The 18,561-nt window shown below is 40.4% G+C and overlaps 1 protein-coding gene across 2 annotated transcripts in view; it reads left to right on the top strand.

The window, feature by feature from the left end:
* Positions 1–18,561, top strand: part of col7a1 (collagen, type VII, alpha 1) — a 66,340-nt gene that overhangs the window by 23,129 nt on the left and 24,650 nt on the right. For both annotated transcript variants that reach the window (XM_084348775.1, XM_084348774.1), the window contains exons 25-68: positions 69–195; positions 351–494; positions 712–881; positions 1,164–1,196; positions 1,352–1,378; positions 1,471–1,515; positions 1,624–1,740; positions 1,824–1,895; positions 1,985–2,020; positions 2,121–2,174; positions 3,124–3,198; positions 3,376–3,489; positions 5,556–5,582; positions 5,681–5,734; positions 5,848–5,919; positions 5,995–6,054; positions 7,269–7,304; positions 7,389–7,433; positions 8,582–8,617; positions 8,728–8,772; positions 8,905–8,940; positions 9,082–9,117; positions 9,244–9,276; positions 9,361–9,432; positions 9,544–9,603; positions 9,794–9,829; positions 9,916–9,996; positions 11,670–11,705; positions 11,810–11,854; positions 11,935–12,006; positions 12,134–12,178; positions 12,272–12,307; positions 13,994–14,035; positions 14,207–14,287; positions 14,452–14,487; positions 14,616–14,651; positions 14,877–14,957; positions 15,066–15,101; positions 16,081–16,152; positions 16,276–16,320; positions 16,686–16,721; positions 17,061–17,096; positions 17,642–17,746; positions 18,410–18,475. In XM_084348775.1, coding sequence (XP_084204901.1) covers positions 69–195; positions 351–494; positions 712–881; positions 1,164–1,196; positions 1,352–1,378; positions 1,471–1,515; positions 1,624–1,740; positions 1,824–1,895; positions 1,985–2,020; positions 2,121–2,174; positions 3,124–3,198; positions 3,376–3,489; positions 5,556–5,582; positions 5,681–5,734; positions 5,848–5,919; positions 5,995–6,054; positions 7,269–7,304; positions 7,389–7,433; positions 8,582–8,617; positions 8,728–8,772; positions 8,905–8,940; positions 9,082–9,117; positions 9,244–9,276; positions 9,361–9,432; positions 9,544–9,603; positions 9,794–9,829; positions 9,916–9,996; positions 11,670–11,705; positions 11,810–11,854; positions 11,935–12,006; positions 12,134–12,178; positions 12,272–12,307; positions 13,994–14,035; positions 14,207–14,287; positions 14,452–14,487; positions 14,616–14,651; positions 14,877–14,957; positions 15,066–15,101; positions 16,081–16,152; positions 16,276–16,320; positions 16,686–16,721; positions 17,061–17,096; positions 17,642–17,746; positions 18,410–18,475 — 2,649 coding nt within the window. The remainder of the gene's footprint in view (positions 1–68; positions 196–350; positions 495–711; positions 882–1,163; positions 1,197–1,351; positions 1,379–1,470; positions 1,516–1,623; positions 1,741–1,823; positions 1,896–1,984; positions 2,021–2,120; positions 2,175–3,123; positions 3,199–3,375; positions 3,490–5,555; positions 5,583–5,680; positions 5,735–5,847; positions 5,920–5,994; positions 6,055–7,268; positions 7,305–7,388; positions 7,434–8,581; positions 8,618–8,727; positions 8,773–8,904; positions 8,941–9,081; positions 9,118–9,243; positions 9,277–9,360; positions 9,433–9,543; positions 9,604–9,793; positions 9,830–9,915; positions 9,997–11,669; positions 11,706–11,809; positions 11,855–11,934; positions 12,007–12,133; positions 12,179–12,271; positions 12,308–13,993; positions 14,036–14,206; positions 14,288–14,451; positions 14,488–14,615; positions 14,652–14,876; positions 14,958–15,065; positions 15,102–16,080; positions 16,153–16,275; positions 16,321–16,685; positions 16,722–17,060; positions 17,097–17,641; positions 17,747–18,409; positions 18,476–18,561) is intronic.

The raw sequence follows: 18,561 nt of genomic DNA on the forward strand, positions 1-18,561 counted from the left end.
GCATTGTGCATTTAGAGGATTTTATCTGTGGACCGCCAATCTTTTTGATTATTTTCTGCCTGTTTCAGGTGGGAGTTGTCGTGTACGGTTACAGACCCAAAATATGGTTCCTGCTTAATCGCCACGCCCGGTCTGACACACTTCTGCAAGAGATCCAGTCCACCCCCTTTGATGAAAGCCCAGGGAATAACATTGGTCAGTGTTTCTTTCTCCCTCCTCTCTGATAGACTGATAGACTGATGTCTTTCCTGTTGTTCTGTACTTACTGAACTGAGCTTCATCTCTGCAACCGCTCTACGGTATGTGTGTGTGTGTGTGTGGGCAGTGATATTGTCTGTCTCCCTCTGCAGGTGAGGCGGCGACATTCACCACACAGTATCTTCTGAGCCCTGCAGCTGGCCGGAGGCCGAGGGTCCCTGGTGCTGTTGTCATCATCGCAGACAAAAGATCAGCTGACAACCTTACACTTGCAGCCAGCAGACTCAGGGCTACAGGTATGTGGGAGCAGTCATGTGTTAAATTAAACAAACTTCCTGCACCTATTAGATCACTACAGTTGGCTGCATCTGAAAAATTTCAAGCTTTCAGCAACAGGAATGTATACAAACATTTGTACTGGTGTCTAATACTGAATCCACAAGAATGTCATATACTACACATACAACTCTTAAAATCTGCCCCGTTGAAACCAGTCCGTTGTATGTTTGCCAGGTGTGACAGTGTTAGCAGTGGGTATGGAGCAGGCAGATACTGAGGAGCTGCGCCGGGTGGTGACGGATGGCAGCATCCAGAACATCCTGTATGGCCGTGATGCAGCACAGTTGGGCACTCTTCATACTGATCTGGCAGACATGCTCTGTGGTCTTGCCAGAATACCAGAGGTATGAAGAAAACCACATTTGGTTTATAGTCGTGATGTTGAATGCAACTGCGCACTAATGACCCGACCAAAACAACATATTTTCCCTTTCCTGTGTTAATATAATCCTGTGCCTCCTAGTTCAGCTATTTGACAAACAAATGCAACATGTGGATGTAGATTCTGACACATGTTTATGGTATTTTGTGACCTTTTATTTAAATAAAAGAGAATTAAAGTAATAAGGGAGGATATAAGACACAACCATCTCTCTCATCTCTTCCTCTGTCCTTGTTTTGTTTAGCCTCCAGGGCCAGGTTGTACTATATGCCCACAGGTGAGTCATCCTCTTAAGTGTATTAAAGACTGTGCCCCAGCTTTGATGAACATACTGCAGATTTGGTGACTGACAGACACACCCTTTAGGTTTTTCTCTCCTCTTCCCTGCATTCGCCTCCCTCCTGAATTACTCCTGTTTTCCATTTCTTTCAGGGCGAGAAGGGTGATCGTGGAGAAAGGGTACAGTGCAGAAAGTTGCTGAATTTTTTACCACTTCTCTGGTATTTTAAGTTTTCAGCTGTTATGGTGTCATTTTTTGTTTGACTCCACAGGGTGAGAGAGGCAGAGATGGTACAGATGGACGTAAGGGAGACCCTGTGAGTTATTCATTCACTCTGAACATGAATAACTCACTATACAGAAATGTACTAATCGTTCAAAATGATACTGATTGTTTTTATTATATTTGTGTGTGTGTGATGCAGGGTCGTGATGGTTTGCCTGGGAGGGATGGCCCCAGAGGGCCTGAAGGACCCCCAGGTCAGCCAGGCCAAATATCTATTGACCCCTCAGGGGGGGTGAAAGGAGAAAAGGGAGAAAGAGTAAGTAGATTTAGAGCTGTACAAAAAATATAAAAACCTGCCTTAGTAGGAATAAAGTAACAGATGGGTTGTTCTCTGTTCAGGGTTTTCCTGGCATTGATGGAAATCCAGGGTTGCCAGGACGACCAGGTTCCCCAGGAAATGCAGGGGTCCCGGTGAGTAGAGGGACCATGGACTCCTGGACATCTTTATGTTGTTGAATAAACATAAAGGTCATAAAACAATGCTGTTTTTGTGTCTGCAGGGTTCACAGGGCATACCTGGTATCAGAGGAGACCCAGTGAGTAACCGTCATCCTCCTGACCTGCAGAGTTAATAGATGGACTTCTGAGTATGAAGTACGTTGCTTCCTCCCTAAGGGTTTTTTTTTGTTGTTTTAGGGTGGACCAGGTGTGGCAGGGCCACAAGGGCCAACGGGAAGTAAAGGTGAAAGGGTGAGTAATCATTTTTAAACAATTTCCTAACCCACATGCTGATAGTTTGTTTGGGGCAGTTTGAAAGACACCTAGAACAGAACAAAATGATTCAGAGGGATCTATTGTTAGAAATAGAACATAATCTTCATAATGACATTTTCATTAGCGTGTGATGTAACTAAAAATCGTTGTATTTTTGTTACCTTAGAATTAACCTTTTATATCTACAAATGGAGAGGACTGAGTCCACCATGTTTAGACAGTATCCTAGAACAAACAAGCCAAACACTGACTCTAGAGAGGGCCTTTCGACCGGAGATGAGGGTGAGGTGAAGGGTGTTCAGTTGGTTGCAATCTGAAAACTCACCACTAGAGGCCATCAAATCCTACACACTGGACCTTTTTTTCAATTTCATCATTCACACTATTTACATAACATTACAGAAACAAGTGCAGAAAGAACGAATCATGCATGCATATATATATATATATATATATATATATATATATATATAAAAATATATATAAATGTATATAAATTATCTGGCATATAGCATTAGGCAAAATGAAACAAACTGTTACTTTGAATAAAAAAAATGTATTTCTTTGGGTTTGGGAAACATTTAGGATAATGTACACAACTCAACAAAATATATAACAAAGGTGAAAATGTTTTTAGCATCTTTAACACAGAAATAAAGCACATATCTCTAAAGAAACAAATATCATGGCTAAAGATCTAAATCAAAGAGAAAACCAAACTGTATGCTTCAGTGCAAAAGTAAAAGTTAATAATTGAGTATTCAAAATCAAAGGGGCTCAAAAGAAAATGTGTGAGATCCTCTAGATCCAGTAAATACAAAGTGAACAAACCCAGAATACTGTAGATCCCATCCTATTAAAGAAATGACACAAACAAATAGATGGCAATGTCTGTGTGTTCACTGTGCTTTTTTTGATGCTTTAGGGTGAACCGGGCTCATCTGGACCTGGAGGGGGGTTTCCTGGGAGGAAAGGAGAACCAGGCATCCCAGGAATACCGGTAAGAAACAAACTGGAAAGCAAAATGTTCTTAAACAACTTTAAGACGATCATATCATTGCTATCGAGATGGACACGACATGATAACTAGCTGTCTGTCTAGCTGTAGCTGTATAGATGTTTTGTTGTACTAAGTTGTTCCTATATATTAACCAGTGTTAGTGGGTTTTATAATTAGGCTACTCCAGGTCGACCAGGCAACGACGGGGCCAAAGGCGCCGCAGGAGTTCCGGGGACACCGGGTCAGGACGGTCGCCCGGGTATACCAGGAACACCAGGACTCTCTATCAAGGTAGGCCTCCTCACCTGCTGCCTCTCTCCACCTCAGTCAATAACTTAAATATACTGACATCAGCTCTGTGAGATATTCACTCATGACTGTAAGATACTTTCTTTCAAAGATGCAACAAGCAAGATTTTGTAATATAATTATATTTAATTGAAGTAGTTTTGGAAAAGAAACTGATGCAGAAACACAGAAAGGTAATATTTACAATATTAATGAGGTAATAATACCAACTAAGAAAAGTATTAATTTATTGGATATATTTCTATATCTGAATAAACAAACTGTCCCCAGAGGAGAATAAGGTCCCCTGAACACTGTGGTGACTTAGAAGGGTCCTGCAAATAGAGACAAAGTAAAATCATATGAAATTGTGTTTTTTGTTCAATGTATTCAGCAATTAAAATAAATAAATGAAAGTTTGTCTCTTCTGATTAAAACTACATATTGCACCTTTAAATATTTCAGCTGTTTTTCTGAACTGCTCACAGACGTTTACAACAAAAGATTTTAAAATCAAATGCATAAAAAAATCCGGTTGGATGTTGTCAGCTCAGCCAATAGATTATTTTTGTCATCTATAGTTCAATCAGGAGAGACTTAGTTTTTAATGAATAAATCTTTGGCAATTAGGCCCCATCGTGACTGTCATTAGATTTTAAGAGGGAAGGTGAAGCTTTGAGTAGTATAGGAAAGCCCGGTGATGGAGCCGAGCTGCTTCTGGTGGTGATGGGATGAAGATGATTGCTAAAGATCTGGATGGGATGAGGTGGACTCTGGTGAGCTTGGACTGGGCACTGGATATGATGAACTGGAGGTGAATGGGGTGGAGGAGGGTTGCAACAAATTTGAATGAACAATTAGATCTTATGCTGAGTATCATTTTTATAATGTTACAGTAAGTAGACATCAGATTATTGCAATAATGGATCCAATTTTGAAAATCTTTGATAAAACCACAAGTTTCCTCAATGGATTCTCTCATTTAGACTTACAGTGCTATAAAAGTCCACTACACCAAGACAAAACTCTTATTATCCGACTCAATCACATGGTGGTAGTATTGAGCCACTTAAGTATTTCATTCAGTGGAGGCTCAAACATTTACTGTATATGAGATCTTTTGTCACATTATATCATTTTGAATGTATGGATTTATTCAGTCAAGTCAGGGTTTTTATTTTTTTATTTTCAATTGTGAGACAAGGACTGAAAACTGTATTTTTCCTGATGCATCCAAAAAAAAAATATTTTCATATTTGATAGTTGTGTCAGATACTAATGGTATTTCTAGTACGTATCTGTGCTGACAGTGTCTCTGGAAACTTGCAAATTACACTGTAATTACACTAAATGATTGATTCTTCCATCACAACAGTTTACAATTAATCAGTAATGGAAAAAGTTGTTATAATTGGTCTTATTTAGAATGACAAGTACTTATTTCTGTTATTACATTAAATGTCGAGCAGCAGAGAGGTTGGTTGGTGTATGAATCAACCTTTGAGTATTTGTGTAGATGTTGTGTAGATTATCATAAGCCCCAGTTCATGTACTCTTTATCACATTTCTGTTAAATGGCGGAGATTATGTGACGTGATTCAGAGCAAAAAACTTCAACTCACCATGTCTTTGTCACCTATTGAAAAATCACTGCAATGGTCAGCCCTCCCGACTAAGACTCCAGTGAACTTTCCCCCAGAAAACAACAGCCCTCCTTGTGAGTGAGAGCCAGACAGAGTCTGCTATTTACTGATGGCGATTATGTGATGTCATTTAGAGCAAAAAACCTATCTTTGTGACTTTCCACGATGCATGGTGGGTCATAATCTCAATCACAACACATTATACTGTAACAGCATCCATATAATTATAAATGGGCAGTGGATACATGTTTGGATTAACAGTTGGAAAGCCGGGAAACACAGTGTGAACAATCAAAGGCGGCATAAAGGCGAGCCTTCTTTACAGTGATAGTGCAGAATCTCTGTGTGAAAAAGGCTACAGAGTAACTCTCCCTAACAACAGTGTTTACCCTCCTCTCTCCTCTCTCTCTTTGTTTCTTTCTGCAGGGAGAAAGGGGCAGCCCAGGAGAGAGGGTGAGTCACATCATCACCAGCTTGTCCTCTCACTGCAGAAATGTCCCAAGGAGCTCACAAGCATAATGATTCCAGCTCTTATCTCTCTTTGCTGACAGGGACCTCCAGGAGTCGGCAGCGGGGTGGCCGTGAAGGGCGAGAAGGGCTCCCCAGTAAGAGCTGTCAATCACTGCCGAAGTGCTGACACGTTTAGTCTGCATCTGAACTGTGTGTGTGTGGGGGGAGGGATGTATTTTGCATTTACTAATTGCATTTTTATTATCAGGGAGCTTCAGGAACTCCAGGGGCCCAGGGTCCTAGAGGGCTGACAGGACCACAGGGTAGCAAAGGAGACAAGGTAGCTGCAGATTGAGTCAGTGCATGAGTGGTTGAGCATATGAGGTGCTTATCTCAGAGAAATGTTCTTTTTCAGGGCGAAGGTGCTGATGGGCCACCGGGACCTGCAGGCAGACAAGGAGAGCCTGGGGACAGGGTAGGTTAAACACACAGCAACTTCAGATGGCTGATGTCATGATGATGAACGATATATATACAATATATTCAGCAAATTATACAAAGCACTGACAGCACATACCTCTGCTACAGTATGCCTGTACAATCCTCCTCACACCCGTCGCAATTTCAAAACATTCAGATCTGCATCTGCATCCACATCTGCATCACGTAATAAATCACTATTACTTTCTATTATGTTGTGGTCGTTCGAGTTCACCATGATGCTGAAGTGCCATCTATAAGCAAACATTACAATATTAATTGCTTTACACAAGATGTCTCCTACTTCACTGTAAAATCCATTCTCAGTGTATGTGTATGGGAGATCTCAATTTTCTACATCAACCTTGATGGGGCTCAATATTGGCCCCAGATTGGCTTCGAAGCCATTTGTGATGTCACAAATCATCCTCATTGGCTCGTCTCTTAAAGAAACAATTTTTAAGATTTGTCCAGAATTTTTGTTCAAAACAAACAAAAAAGTGTTGATGTTATGTCAAAGATGTCGATGTGTTGCAGAGATGTCTACTGAAGTTAGCATGCTAACCAGCTAGCCACAGGTTCCACCTTGAACCGCAAAAGGCGATAGTCCGGTAGCCCCCATAGTTTCAGCTGGGAGATGTAAAAGTGGCAAGTTCACTACTAAGTCTAATAAATTAACAAAATTAACTCACAAAATGTCAAGTAAGGAAATATTTTATGCCTTCTTTCCTTATTTAACAAAAAAATACAACTGTACACCGCCTACTTTCATTTTCAGCAGATGAATGTTAAAGAAAAAATCAGCCTTCTATCGTCACAGCTCAAACATTTGACAGGAGGAACAGGAAGAAATACACATTTTTGACTGCAGGGGAACTTGCAGAATTACAGTAATTTGCATTACATTTGGTTAATATTAGATAGAATGTCAGTGTACAGTTTCTCCTTCTGCCTTTATGGACACAGACACGATTAGCCAAGGAAAAGATAATTATGCACTTATGCCTCACAATTCAGGAATTACAAGCAAAAGTGTAAAGTGTTTCAGAAAATGGTCACAGGGTGGCGCTGTCTACGGCTACAATTATTCAGTTCTTTCTTTGCCCGTGGCCGGACTGTCCACCACAATTCAGTGAAACAGGACCAAAACATAACCTCCTTGATGGAGTTCATATATTTATGTTCAAGCATTTTGCTCATGTCTTTCAGGGTCCCCGTGGGCCTCCAGGAGAAATTGGTAGCAAGGTAAGATAAAGGTGAGGAAAATCACTTCTGTGGTGAGGTGTAAATAGAAGAATGACCTCTGTCACTCTCTCTCTGCTCTGATAGGGTGACCGCGGGCAGCCAGGTGAGCCTGGATCACAGGGAGACAGGGTGAGTTACATGATATGAGAATGAATCAGCCAAGTATGTGCATGTCTGTGTCTGTAGTGTGAGTCTTTGTGGTGTCAGTGTGGGTTTTTAATAGTCTGAATGACTGTGGTCCATATTCACAGGTAGGGCACCAGGTTTTATAGCTAATTTTACCACAGGGAACATTTATAAAGTTATACCAGCAATCTTGTGGAGCCAGATGTGTGTTCCATCATGCTCACATTGGTCTAAGTTAAAAAATGTTGGTTAGAGAAGGGTGGAGACACAGCAGGTGTTTTTTTTTCTAAATCCAATAAAAAGATATACTACAGACAACGTGTTTGTACCTGAGCTGAAAGGCAGCTTTAATCTTTAATGTCGATGCCAAGGTCTTTTTCTTTTTTTTTCTGGTGGGATGGACGTCTGTCTGTTAAAGATGATCATAGTTGTACAGAATAAATGGAAAGCGTTGGTGTTGGCTGACAGATAAAGCCTCTTAGCATCAGAAAATATTTCTACATTATAGAAATCCCTTGATTTTTTCGCACATACAGTAATATTTATTTGCAGATGAGCCAGTGCAAGTTGAGAAGCTCTAACAATTGTTAGTAACAAACTATCCCAAACAACTGTAGCGCATTTAAAGTATTATCACTTTAAAAGTCACATAATGTGCTAAATATGCACAAAGATCAGTTTCAGAATGGCTGGAACCCCTTTCTGTAAGATGCAGGTATTGTTGACAGCAAGTCAGACAATCAAAGGGGAGGGCATTTACGCTCCAGTTATGACTAGAGCTGTACCGAATGTCAACATATTTGGACTCATTATTAGAAATGTTTGGATCACATGAGTCGGAAAAAGTCCTGCGCAGCCACAGCTGGAATCTAATTCTACAAATAGAATAATACTGTCAGTGTAGCCTAAACTTTATCTGTAGCAGTGCAGAAATACTGAACAAAATGAAAAGACGTGCAAAAAAAATGTAAAAAGCTGAACAGCATTCAAATGTGGATTTAGAGTTTCAAATGTCAATTTTATAAGTGAAGCTTCGACGCTCCAAACTCATCGGTCATGCAATTTGCACATGCATGTGTTGATAGAGGGGCATAATGGGCACATTTCAGCTAGAAAACAATCAGTGAATGAGGACATGTGTCTCTTTGCAGGGGGAGAGAGGACCGGCTGGTGAAACTGGGGAGAGAGTGAGTTCAGCACTGTTGGTTTAGCTTTTAATTTAAATGAGTTCAGCTGTTGACATTTCCCTCTTTTAGTGAGATTTTTTTGCTGTTATTTAAATCATGTTATCTCTTAGGGGGACCAAGGGAAGCCGGGCCTCGCAGGAACTCCGGGTTTGAGAGTGAGTGACAGACTGCCACGTAGTATTGGTTAATGACGACACTGTGCCTTTTTGTCTGCTATTTTGCCGCATGGTACGACTGTTACAAATTCAGGGCGAGTCTCACGAATGAGTCTTTGCATTTGTCATCAGGGTTTACCAGGGCCCAGTGGACCAGCAGGAGAAAAGGTGAGACTGATTCAATTAGATGCAATCGTATGAGAAGCAGCGGGTCAATAGGAACGTGACGCCAGCGCAGAATGTTTCATAATCTGATGTAATGCATTTCCGAGCAAAGATGAAAGAACAAGTGAATCCGTCTGTTCCCAGGGAAACGAAGGTGCACGAGGGGAGCCCGGCCGAAGTGTAAGTTATCAGATAAGGAAAAAAAAATCAGAACCTATAATAATTTATCTTTCTTATCACTTTGGATGTGCACTTAATGCCCATGGCGGTCTGTGATGATGAGTCTTCACTGTATTATTTATGCAGGCTCCAGGTCTACCAGGGAAGAAAGGGGATCAGGTAAGCAATCAAATTCTGTTCTCGTTTAACTTCTCATTTTAACAGAGTGCCATCCTTTATTCTGACGGTTTTCCTCTCACACAGGGGGAGCGAGGCGTGCCTGGTACCGAAGGGTCGAAGGGAGATAGAGGAGAGCAGGGACTGAGAGGAGAGAAAGTGAGCGACCAGAGGACGATACAGGGGATGATGAAAATATTCACCTGCTTGTGTGTGAGGTTCACACTGGCTCTGTCTAAATGACGTTTCCTTTTCTTGTCATTTTGACAGGGGTCTTCAGGGTCAGGAGGGTCAGCTGTCCCTGGTCCTAAAGGAGAGGCTGGAGAGAGGGTAAGTTCGTTCACACCTCCCTATCAGAACAACAAATGTCACAATCATAACGTTTACATCTGCTGTGATACATTCCTGACAACAACAACCATTATTCATGAAACATTCCCTCGCGCCACCTGTCAGTGTAAGTCGTGGCCCCAAAGTTGCTCAAACCAAGAAATACATTAAACATGTGCTCTCTCCTCAGGGACTTCCTGGTATCAGTGGAAGGCCGGGTGCCAAGGTGAGAGGCCTGCTCTGTTGTGTTTTAGCCCTTTTGTTTGTTTCTATGTGTTTGACTGTTAAACTGGTCCTGTTATTGTTCTTTAGGGAGACGCAGGTGAACCAGCAGAGAGGGGGGAAAATGGACGGCCAGGAATCCCAGGAAAGCCTGGTCTGGCTGGGAAAGAGGTCAGAGTGGTGTTTGGGATCTATATTTCTTCTCTATGCACCTTTATCAGTATCTTGTTGTTAGCCTTCTCTACATACAGTAGAAGTGGGGTGATACTTGAATATTATTTATTTATGTCTAAAAGTAGAATTTTATTGAGATGTTATGATCTTTAGAGCCGAGGTATGGAAGCTGAAAATCGCTGCGCTTTGTTTTCTCTGTTATCTCAAGATCACAAGTTCATTATGTTGTTATCTCGAGCTCTGTTATCTTGAGACAACAAGATAATCAACCCATTATCACTTTCTCTCATTACTAATGCTCATCAGAGATCAGGAGTGTCATGCCAGCATGCTTTGACAACTGTAGCAACCGATTTAAGATGGAAGTGTCAGATTAAGGAGCACCCATTGTTGATCAAGCATCAGACCATACTTCAGTCAAGGTCTGACATGAATGAATCCTCCCAGACAGTCGTGATAGTGATCTTGAAGACTAAGATTGGGTGTGTTTAATTGAACCAGACACTTATTTTCGACTTCTTCATAATTATCCTGTGATCTCAAGGAAACAAAAGTCGTTTTCTTGTGATAAATGATGTTGTTATTTCGAGGAAATCGACCCTTTGTCAGATAATAAGACAAATGAACCGGTCATTTCGAGAGAACAGGCTCCATTATCTAAAAATATCTACAAAATAATTAACTTGTGGTTTTTGATAACAGCTTTAAAATAATAACTGCTCTCCTCTTCCTCGAATACTTAATGATGGGTATTGTTGAACTGATTAGTCAATCGACTTACAATTAAGTTTCAGCTACTCTGATAGTTGACTAATCTGTTAGGTATTACTTTATACCTGCTTGTCCGACATGAGGATTTACTTCTAATCTTTGTTTTATACCATTTTAAACAGAATATATTTGGGCTTAAGACTGTTTGTTAGACAAAACAATTTCTGTCGTCCAAATTAATGATTAGAATTCGGGCATGAAGTGATAAGTATCCTCGCAATAATATCAACCTCGTGTCTCAGGCCTTTTATTAAGCAAATGGGAAACTGTTACTGTCTTTCTTTAAATGGTTCTCCACTGGGGCTGAAGGATTAACCAAATATTATCTGAATCACTCATGGCCAAGTGCAATGTCTAAATTGTAGATGCTGCTATCTTTTGATAAGGTATGTGTGTCACAATATACCATTTATTAATGACCCATTGTAGTTTGCAGAGATGACCCGGCCTACAGATCATATTCTCTAGTCGTAAGGGAACACTATCACATCATTTTTTAGTTTATTTTTTTTCTGTGAAAATGAAATGCAAAAATGTTCATACCCACTAAAAATTGTGCCTCATTTTGCAATATCAGTCAAAGTGATCACAATATGATGTGTTTTTGCGCAACAATCAGTAAACAAATAGCAATCAGTATCAGTACCGTAATCAAAGATCAGACTGCCTGTTAAGTGTCTTCTGTTTCCTCTGTCCTTCCAACATGCATCTCTTTCTAATGATGCCATTTCAGAGGTAAAAAAAATAACACTTTGTGTGTATGACATGCAAACCTTTGCTAATTTATGTTGTACATGTTCTCTGTTGTCTCTACTCAGCTGATGAAGAGTTTGAAATGTAATGCCACTGAAGTTTTCTCCAGGTACAATCATTGAATTATTTATACTCATGTTATACAGGGACCTAGAGGAGAGAAGGGTGATGAAGGCACACCTGTAAGTGTGATCTATTTCCTCTTATTCTTACAAACATCTCAAACATCCATTCTCCTTATAAAATGTGTGTTTATTTATTAAAATGAATGTGTACATGTCACCAGGGTGAGTCTGGACTTCCAGGGAAGCCAGGAGAAAGAGGACTGAGGGTAGGACAAGTGTCTTTTCAACTTTAAACATACAGTAAGTCGATGGAAAGTTAACGAACGTTTTTATTACCCCTTCTCAGGGACTGGCTGGTCAACCAGGACGACTGGGAGAGAAAGGAGACCTGGGAGACCCAGGAGAGTCCGGACGAAATGTGAGACACACATTTATGTATCATCATACAGACAGTTTATCAATATTCTTCTGTGCTACTTGACTGAGAAGAAGCAGTGCAGAAGGTCAGCTGTTCAGCATCTTTATTGATCTGTGTTTGATCGCAGGGTAGCCCAGGACCTTCAGGGCTGAGAGGAGAAAAAGGAGAAGTGGTTTGTTATTTGCTTTATTTTTACAAGGTGCTTTTATAACTTTGCATCTACTGTTTGTGGATTCACACTTTTCACGCTGTTCTCTTCTTCAAGGGACCTCAAGGGCCTCCAGGACCACCAGGAAAAATGGTGAGTGCGTTTTCTTCATTGGCATACTCAAATAAAAAAGCTTGTAACAGAAGTACTGTAAGGGCAAAATGCATCTATGAGGACTTATTTGAAAGGCAGCATGCTCTAGTTTGTGAGAGTTTGCACGTTTATTATGGGGCCTAAACAGAAGCTATACTAGATCAGCTCCAACATAAAGGAAAACAAATTTTTAACTTGTCTTGTTTAGAAGCATTAACAAAACCATGATCAATGTTACAACTATGAGAATGACCACATACTTTTTACATTATATCAACTTCATCTGTGTAAAAATATATACCTGTGGGTCGAACTTAATAGCAGCTTGTTAGTTTTTTGTTTGTGGTGTCAGTGGCGTTCCCACACCTTGACCCTGATCTGGTGCAGCGGATCCATTGGAATTGAAAGGAGCAATGTGCAAGATATGGCCAGAAATGGAGTTTAAAACATTAAAATATTAACCAACATTATCAAAAGGGTGCAAAGAAACATTGTTGACGTTATGTCAAAGACGTACAACGTCTATGTACTGCATAAAGATGTCTATTGAAGTTAGCATACTAACCAGCTAGCCCCGTTCCATCCTGTCTCATAATGCCTCTATGTACCGGTAAGAGGTGATAAATTAATAAACTCAGAAATTGTAAAGGATTTAAATATTTTTTTTGTATCTATTTTCCTTACTAAACAGAAGAAATGCAGCCATACACCTTCTGAATTCAAGTTTCTCTTTTACTGAACAACAACAAGCTTAATTGCCACTACTGCCTCTGCCACCTTAGGCCGGGCTCACACTGCAGGAGTTTGGGGCTGATTTAACCCCAATTTGCGCCTCCTCACAATCGGAGGAGAAATCTGGGCAGAGCGCTTGGCTGGTCCCAATGTTCGGCCGGGATTTCTCTCCTGATTTCTCACTGCGATTGTATTTACGTTAGTACTGTACTTCAATATAGACAATGAGAGATACCCCGGAGCAGCTGACAACCCTAGTTCTTGCGGCTAACGTTAGCTAGCGTACTACTGTTGACAGATAATAAAACTGACAGTTCTCATCGAAGAATAGACAGTCCGTGTTTACCGTGTCCCCAAACATTTCATCACCCAGACTCATTTAATTTCTGTTTTTTCACACACTTAACATTACTACAGCAAGTTGTGTCCAATTGTTTACATTTGTGATCACGTGACTGAGATCATGTGAGGCGCTGCATCGCTCCCTCTGTAGTATGAGAATCTACATTTTTTATAGTCTTGTAGTGTGTGCAGGTTTGACATTAGAGAGAAGAACATCTATGTGCATGATGCAACCAGTATTCACAGTTGGTTATGATTTCAAAAGTCCTGTAGTGTGAGCCTAGCACTGAACAGACTGGTGATGGTCAGATGGACAGCAATTGTAGATGACAACAAAGAAGTTATCAGTGTTGTTTTCTTTTGTAAAATGTACATTATCTGACTATTTCTTTATTTCTCTTTAGTTACAGATATCATGATATTGTAGATTGTTGCCCCTTTGTTGTGATAAATCATTATTATGGGAAGAATTTGGTGATAGTTGTGTATCACGAGTTTGATACATTTTTATCAAAGTAAATTAGAGTTAGGAACGTATAAACAACTTCTACAATCTAGATCCTCTCAGCTTTGAGACTACATTCAGTCTCCTGTGTTTGATCTCTTCAACAGGCTGACATCCAGGGCCAGCTCAAAGGAGATAAAGGAGAGCAGGTATGCACTGTAACTATGAAGAGCTCCACTTTTTGCAGTTATTGTGGTTGTTGCAAAGACACGATGGGAGAACTCCTTAATAAACCACCATGTCATTATCAGCTGAAAATTAATTGGATAAAAAAAAAAAAGTAGCACAGCTAAAACAATTTACGTCATTGTGAATCCCAGGGCGAAGATGGCGACCCAGGAGAGCACGGCAGCAAAGGTCAGAAAGGCGAAGCAGGAACTCCCGGAGCCCCAGGCCTACGAGTGAGTTTGCCTCATTCTAGCAATTTATAAATGCTTCTGTGAGCATCTGATAAGCCACTCTAGTATACGCATCTGTATTCGCACTGACCTCTTTCCCTGTTGATTTAGTATGCGTGACTGATGATCCTCTGTGACTTCTTGTTTTCTCCCTGCTGTCTCTAAAGGGTTCGGAGGGACAACGGGGGCCAGCAGGCACAAGAGTGAGTTTTCTCTCTGTCACTCATATCCTTATAAATAGAAAGCTGTAAATATCTGAATCACTAATTTTCTTTAACACACATTTATAATATTATCACTTCTAATATATTTCTATTTTATATATGTCCAGGGTGACACAGGAGAGAGAGGAGCGCCTGGAGAGAAGGTTTGAAATCAATCACAGTGACTGCTCCTCACAATGCCACCTACTGAACTGACCCATGTCATTTTATCAATATTTAAAATTGAAGGATTTTCTGCTGCCCGTACGGTGCCAGGTGTCCTTCATTCCTATATATTCTGCAGTGGATTCCCAGTGGGATGACGCTCAGAGGGTGAAGTTCTGTATTGTACATGTCATTTTCTAACCCTTAAACCTTTTTGTGATCAGGGAGAAAGGGGAGCATCTGGGTTGGATGGACGTCCAGGTTTGGATGGTAAACCAGGTGCTTCTGGACCAGCTGGACAGAGGGTACTTCTGTTTCTGCCAACTTTTCACCAAACTATAAAACACACTATATGTAGAGGTGAGCGGTGAATATGTGTAGCTGATCGCTGACACTTTTTTTTGTTTTTACAGGGTGATCCTGGGAAACAGGGTGATCCTGGGAGAGATGTGAGTGTCCTTGTTCCTGTCAGTTTGTTTAAAAACACAATTGCCATATGATTGATCATATGATTCAAATTCTGCATTAAACACATCCACAACACATTTCAGTGAAGATGTCTTACTCTGAATTGCAGTTGCGCATGTTTATTTATGTGTATGTGCTGCAGAGGGCACTGTGGAGGTGTAAAAATTCAGCCTTCACTCCTGTGACCGGTTGCATAAGCTGACTGTAGGGAAAGATGTTCTCAGTATGGTTTCAGGGGAGATTAAAATGTAATATTGACCATAAATATTGATTCTGAAAGTCCAAAACTGCTCTTACAGTTCAGTTCAAGAGCCTAAATGCTGTTTTCAGGGGTGAACACATGAAGCTTCTATGACTGCTGCTGCTGTACATTTCTGTCCTGTGCAGTTTTATTCACATTTAATTTTCGTAGATGTATACATGTCAGATATTTCTGGGGTTTTTTTCATACTTTTTCCAGATATGCACCGTTGTGCCAGCCCTAGTTTAAAGATGATAGAATAGCTTATTTTTCTGATACTTTTAATGATGTAGTTAGAGTTTCCCATCATCTATTATCCACCTTTTCTCAAACACATCTTCCATTTTCATTATTTCTTGAGTCACTATCTCCATAAGTTAAGGTTAGTTCTTTAATCATACTGTACTAATCCATTTGATCAAATCTGGGGGCTTGTTTTTTCTACTCTTCCTGCCTCAGTGCTGTGATTCTCAGGATTCTGAATAGATACTTTTCATCTCGATTGACAGCAGCTGGAGGTTTTCCCAATATGATATGTTCTGCTTTTAAATACACAATTTAAATAAAAACAACCTCCAGACATTTAAATCTTACTGAATGTACTAACATCCCCACAACGCAGTGAAAATATTACCGATTGTAAATCAGTTCTGGCTCACCAGGCATTTTGATTGAGTAAAAGTGAGATTAAACCTTTCACTGTGATGTGTTGGTTTCAGGGTTTACCAGGACTTAGAGGAGAGCAGGGCCCTCCTGGTCCTGTTGGGCCTCCAGGAACTCCAGGGACACCTGTGAGTAAACACACTCCAGCACTCAGTCTTTAGATGATGTCTTTATTCATCAGTTTCATTCATTCGTTTGCTTGTCTCTGTTTTTGATCACATCTACTTATCATCCTTGCTGTTGTATTTCAGGGTAAAGCAGGCGAGGATGGCAAGCCTGGGGCTGCTGGCAAAATGGTAGCTGGTTTACTTCAGAGTCTTGTTTATAAAATCCACTCTCACTGACATAATGTGACACATTGCACTTTATATGAGTGACTTGACATATTTAGATACTGGCAGCCAGAATATGAATCTTGACAGTATTGTTCAGTATGAGTGTGTCCCCTCTCCATCATTCTCTAATTGGTAAAAGCCTTGATGTACTCTTTCATGTGAACGATGTTCACTGATCCAGAGCAGTGCAGACGTTTGTTTGTGGTCTGCTGTGTAATGGCTGTCTTGGCATAATGGCACTGAATTATCTGAGTGCTCCTGCAGCGGACCGGCTATTACTCAGTTTGTTCCTGTGGAGTTTGTAATGCATTTCGTTTGACTTACAGGGAGAGGATGGTGTTCCAGGTGAAGATGGGAGGAAGGTTTGTGGCTGTTTATTAGATTATACGAGTTGGCATGACAAGTGTATGCGACAAATCTGTGAAACAGTTCTTATTTTACTGATATCCTCTGAATGTTGTTGTGTACACTGATCTGTTAAAGCAGAGCATCTTTGATAAAATACAAGGTACTTTTGAATATTATTTTGATGAGTTTCTTCTAGACACTCCTCATGTAAATTGACTAAAAATGAAAATGAAAACCAAACAATAATTTAGTCTGGTAAAAGTTTTACCTTTTTATTTACTGAGTTTTAAGAAACTTGTTTATGAAGATTGTCCCCATTACGTCTGTATTTCTCTTCTGTCTTTAATCTGCAGGGTGACAAAGGAGAAGCAGGAGCAGCTGGAAGAGATGTCAGTTTTGCCAAATCTTAATATCTAATATAATATATCATAATATCATCTCTTTGTGTTTTGTTGTCAGTTTGTCTATAAACTGTATCCTGTCTGACTCAACCTGCCCTGTCTCACCCCTCCTTCCTGTATCGATCCCACCTTCCTTGACATTACTGAATTACACATCAGTTTTCCTCCCTTCTCCTCATCACTTTCCCCCTCCAGTGTGTATTTATCAACCGTAGTTTGCTCTGACATTGACATTACCATCACGCGCTCACTGCTGAATCAATAGGCTTCTCAGAAGCAGCTATATACATTCACTAGCCTCTAATGATCAAGCTTAGCCTTTAAAGGGAAGCCACTTCTGAGAGGAATCCAGAGTGGCGCCAAATGTCAGAGCTGTTTTCATGTGCAAATTCATATTAATTATCTCTAGAACATCAGTGGAGGGGTGGCAGCGGCCACCTGCTTTGATTTTATAGTTTACTCTCATATAGTGCAGCAGGAAGTTACCCTGGGTAGAGAGAGTCTCAGTTGTGTAATCGCATGTGTTTTTCCAGGGCCGTGATGGGCTGAAAGGAGACCGGGGCCCTGCTGGACCTGTAGGACCCACTGGCCTTCAGGGGTCTCCTGGAGTACCTGGTGCAGTCGGTCCTCCTGGACAGGTATGACCAGTGTTGAAAAAAGTACCCAAAAGACATACTTGAGTGAAAGTTAAGATATTGTGTTAAAATATTACTTTGGTAAAAGCAAATGTCACCATTAGGAATAGTACTCATTCAGCATGTAATCTGCAAAGCAACTAGTAACCAAAGTTATCAAACTTTATAATAAAAGATTATATTTTAGTGGAGTGGGAGAATAAAGGGGCAGAAAATGGAAATGCTCAAGTTACAAGTATCTTCAAATTGTACCTAAGTACAGTTCTTACATCTCTACACTGGGTGTGACTAATATAGAGCTGCAACAATTACTATCATTGAGTAATCTGCTGATGAGTTTCATGATGAATCACTCATTTAGTCTATATTATGTCAAAACCTGAAAAATGCTCATCACAGTTTTCCTGAGCTCAAAATGAATGAATCTTCAAATCGCTTCTTTTAGCCCAAAACCTAAAGACTCATTTAAGAAGCTGGAGCCAGTATTTGTCTGGTATTTGCGCTTGACAAATGACTGAAACCATTAATTGATTATCAAAATAGTTGATGATTAATATTCTTTCGATAGACTCATCTTTGATAAATTGTTGCAGCCTTAAACTGATGTAGAGGTATTTGAAAAATATCATGAATGGGGTGGATGAATGTATCCTGTCCCTGTCTCAGGTTGTGTACGTAAAAGGAGCTCAAGCGGCATCAATCCCAGGCCCACAGGGGCCCCCAGGAACCCCGGTGAGTGTGCATGACTTAGCAGATTTCTGACATTGCTGTTAATTACATTATTTAAATGCATATTACAGTCTAACACACACTGTACT

The sequence above is a fragment of the Pagrus pagrus genome (assembly GCF_965226575.1).
Source record: "Pagrus pagrus genome assembly, chromosome: 3".
Lineage (NCBI taxonomy): Eukaryota > Metazoa > Chordata > Actinopteri > Spariformes > Sparidae > Pagrus > Pagrus pagrus.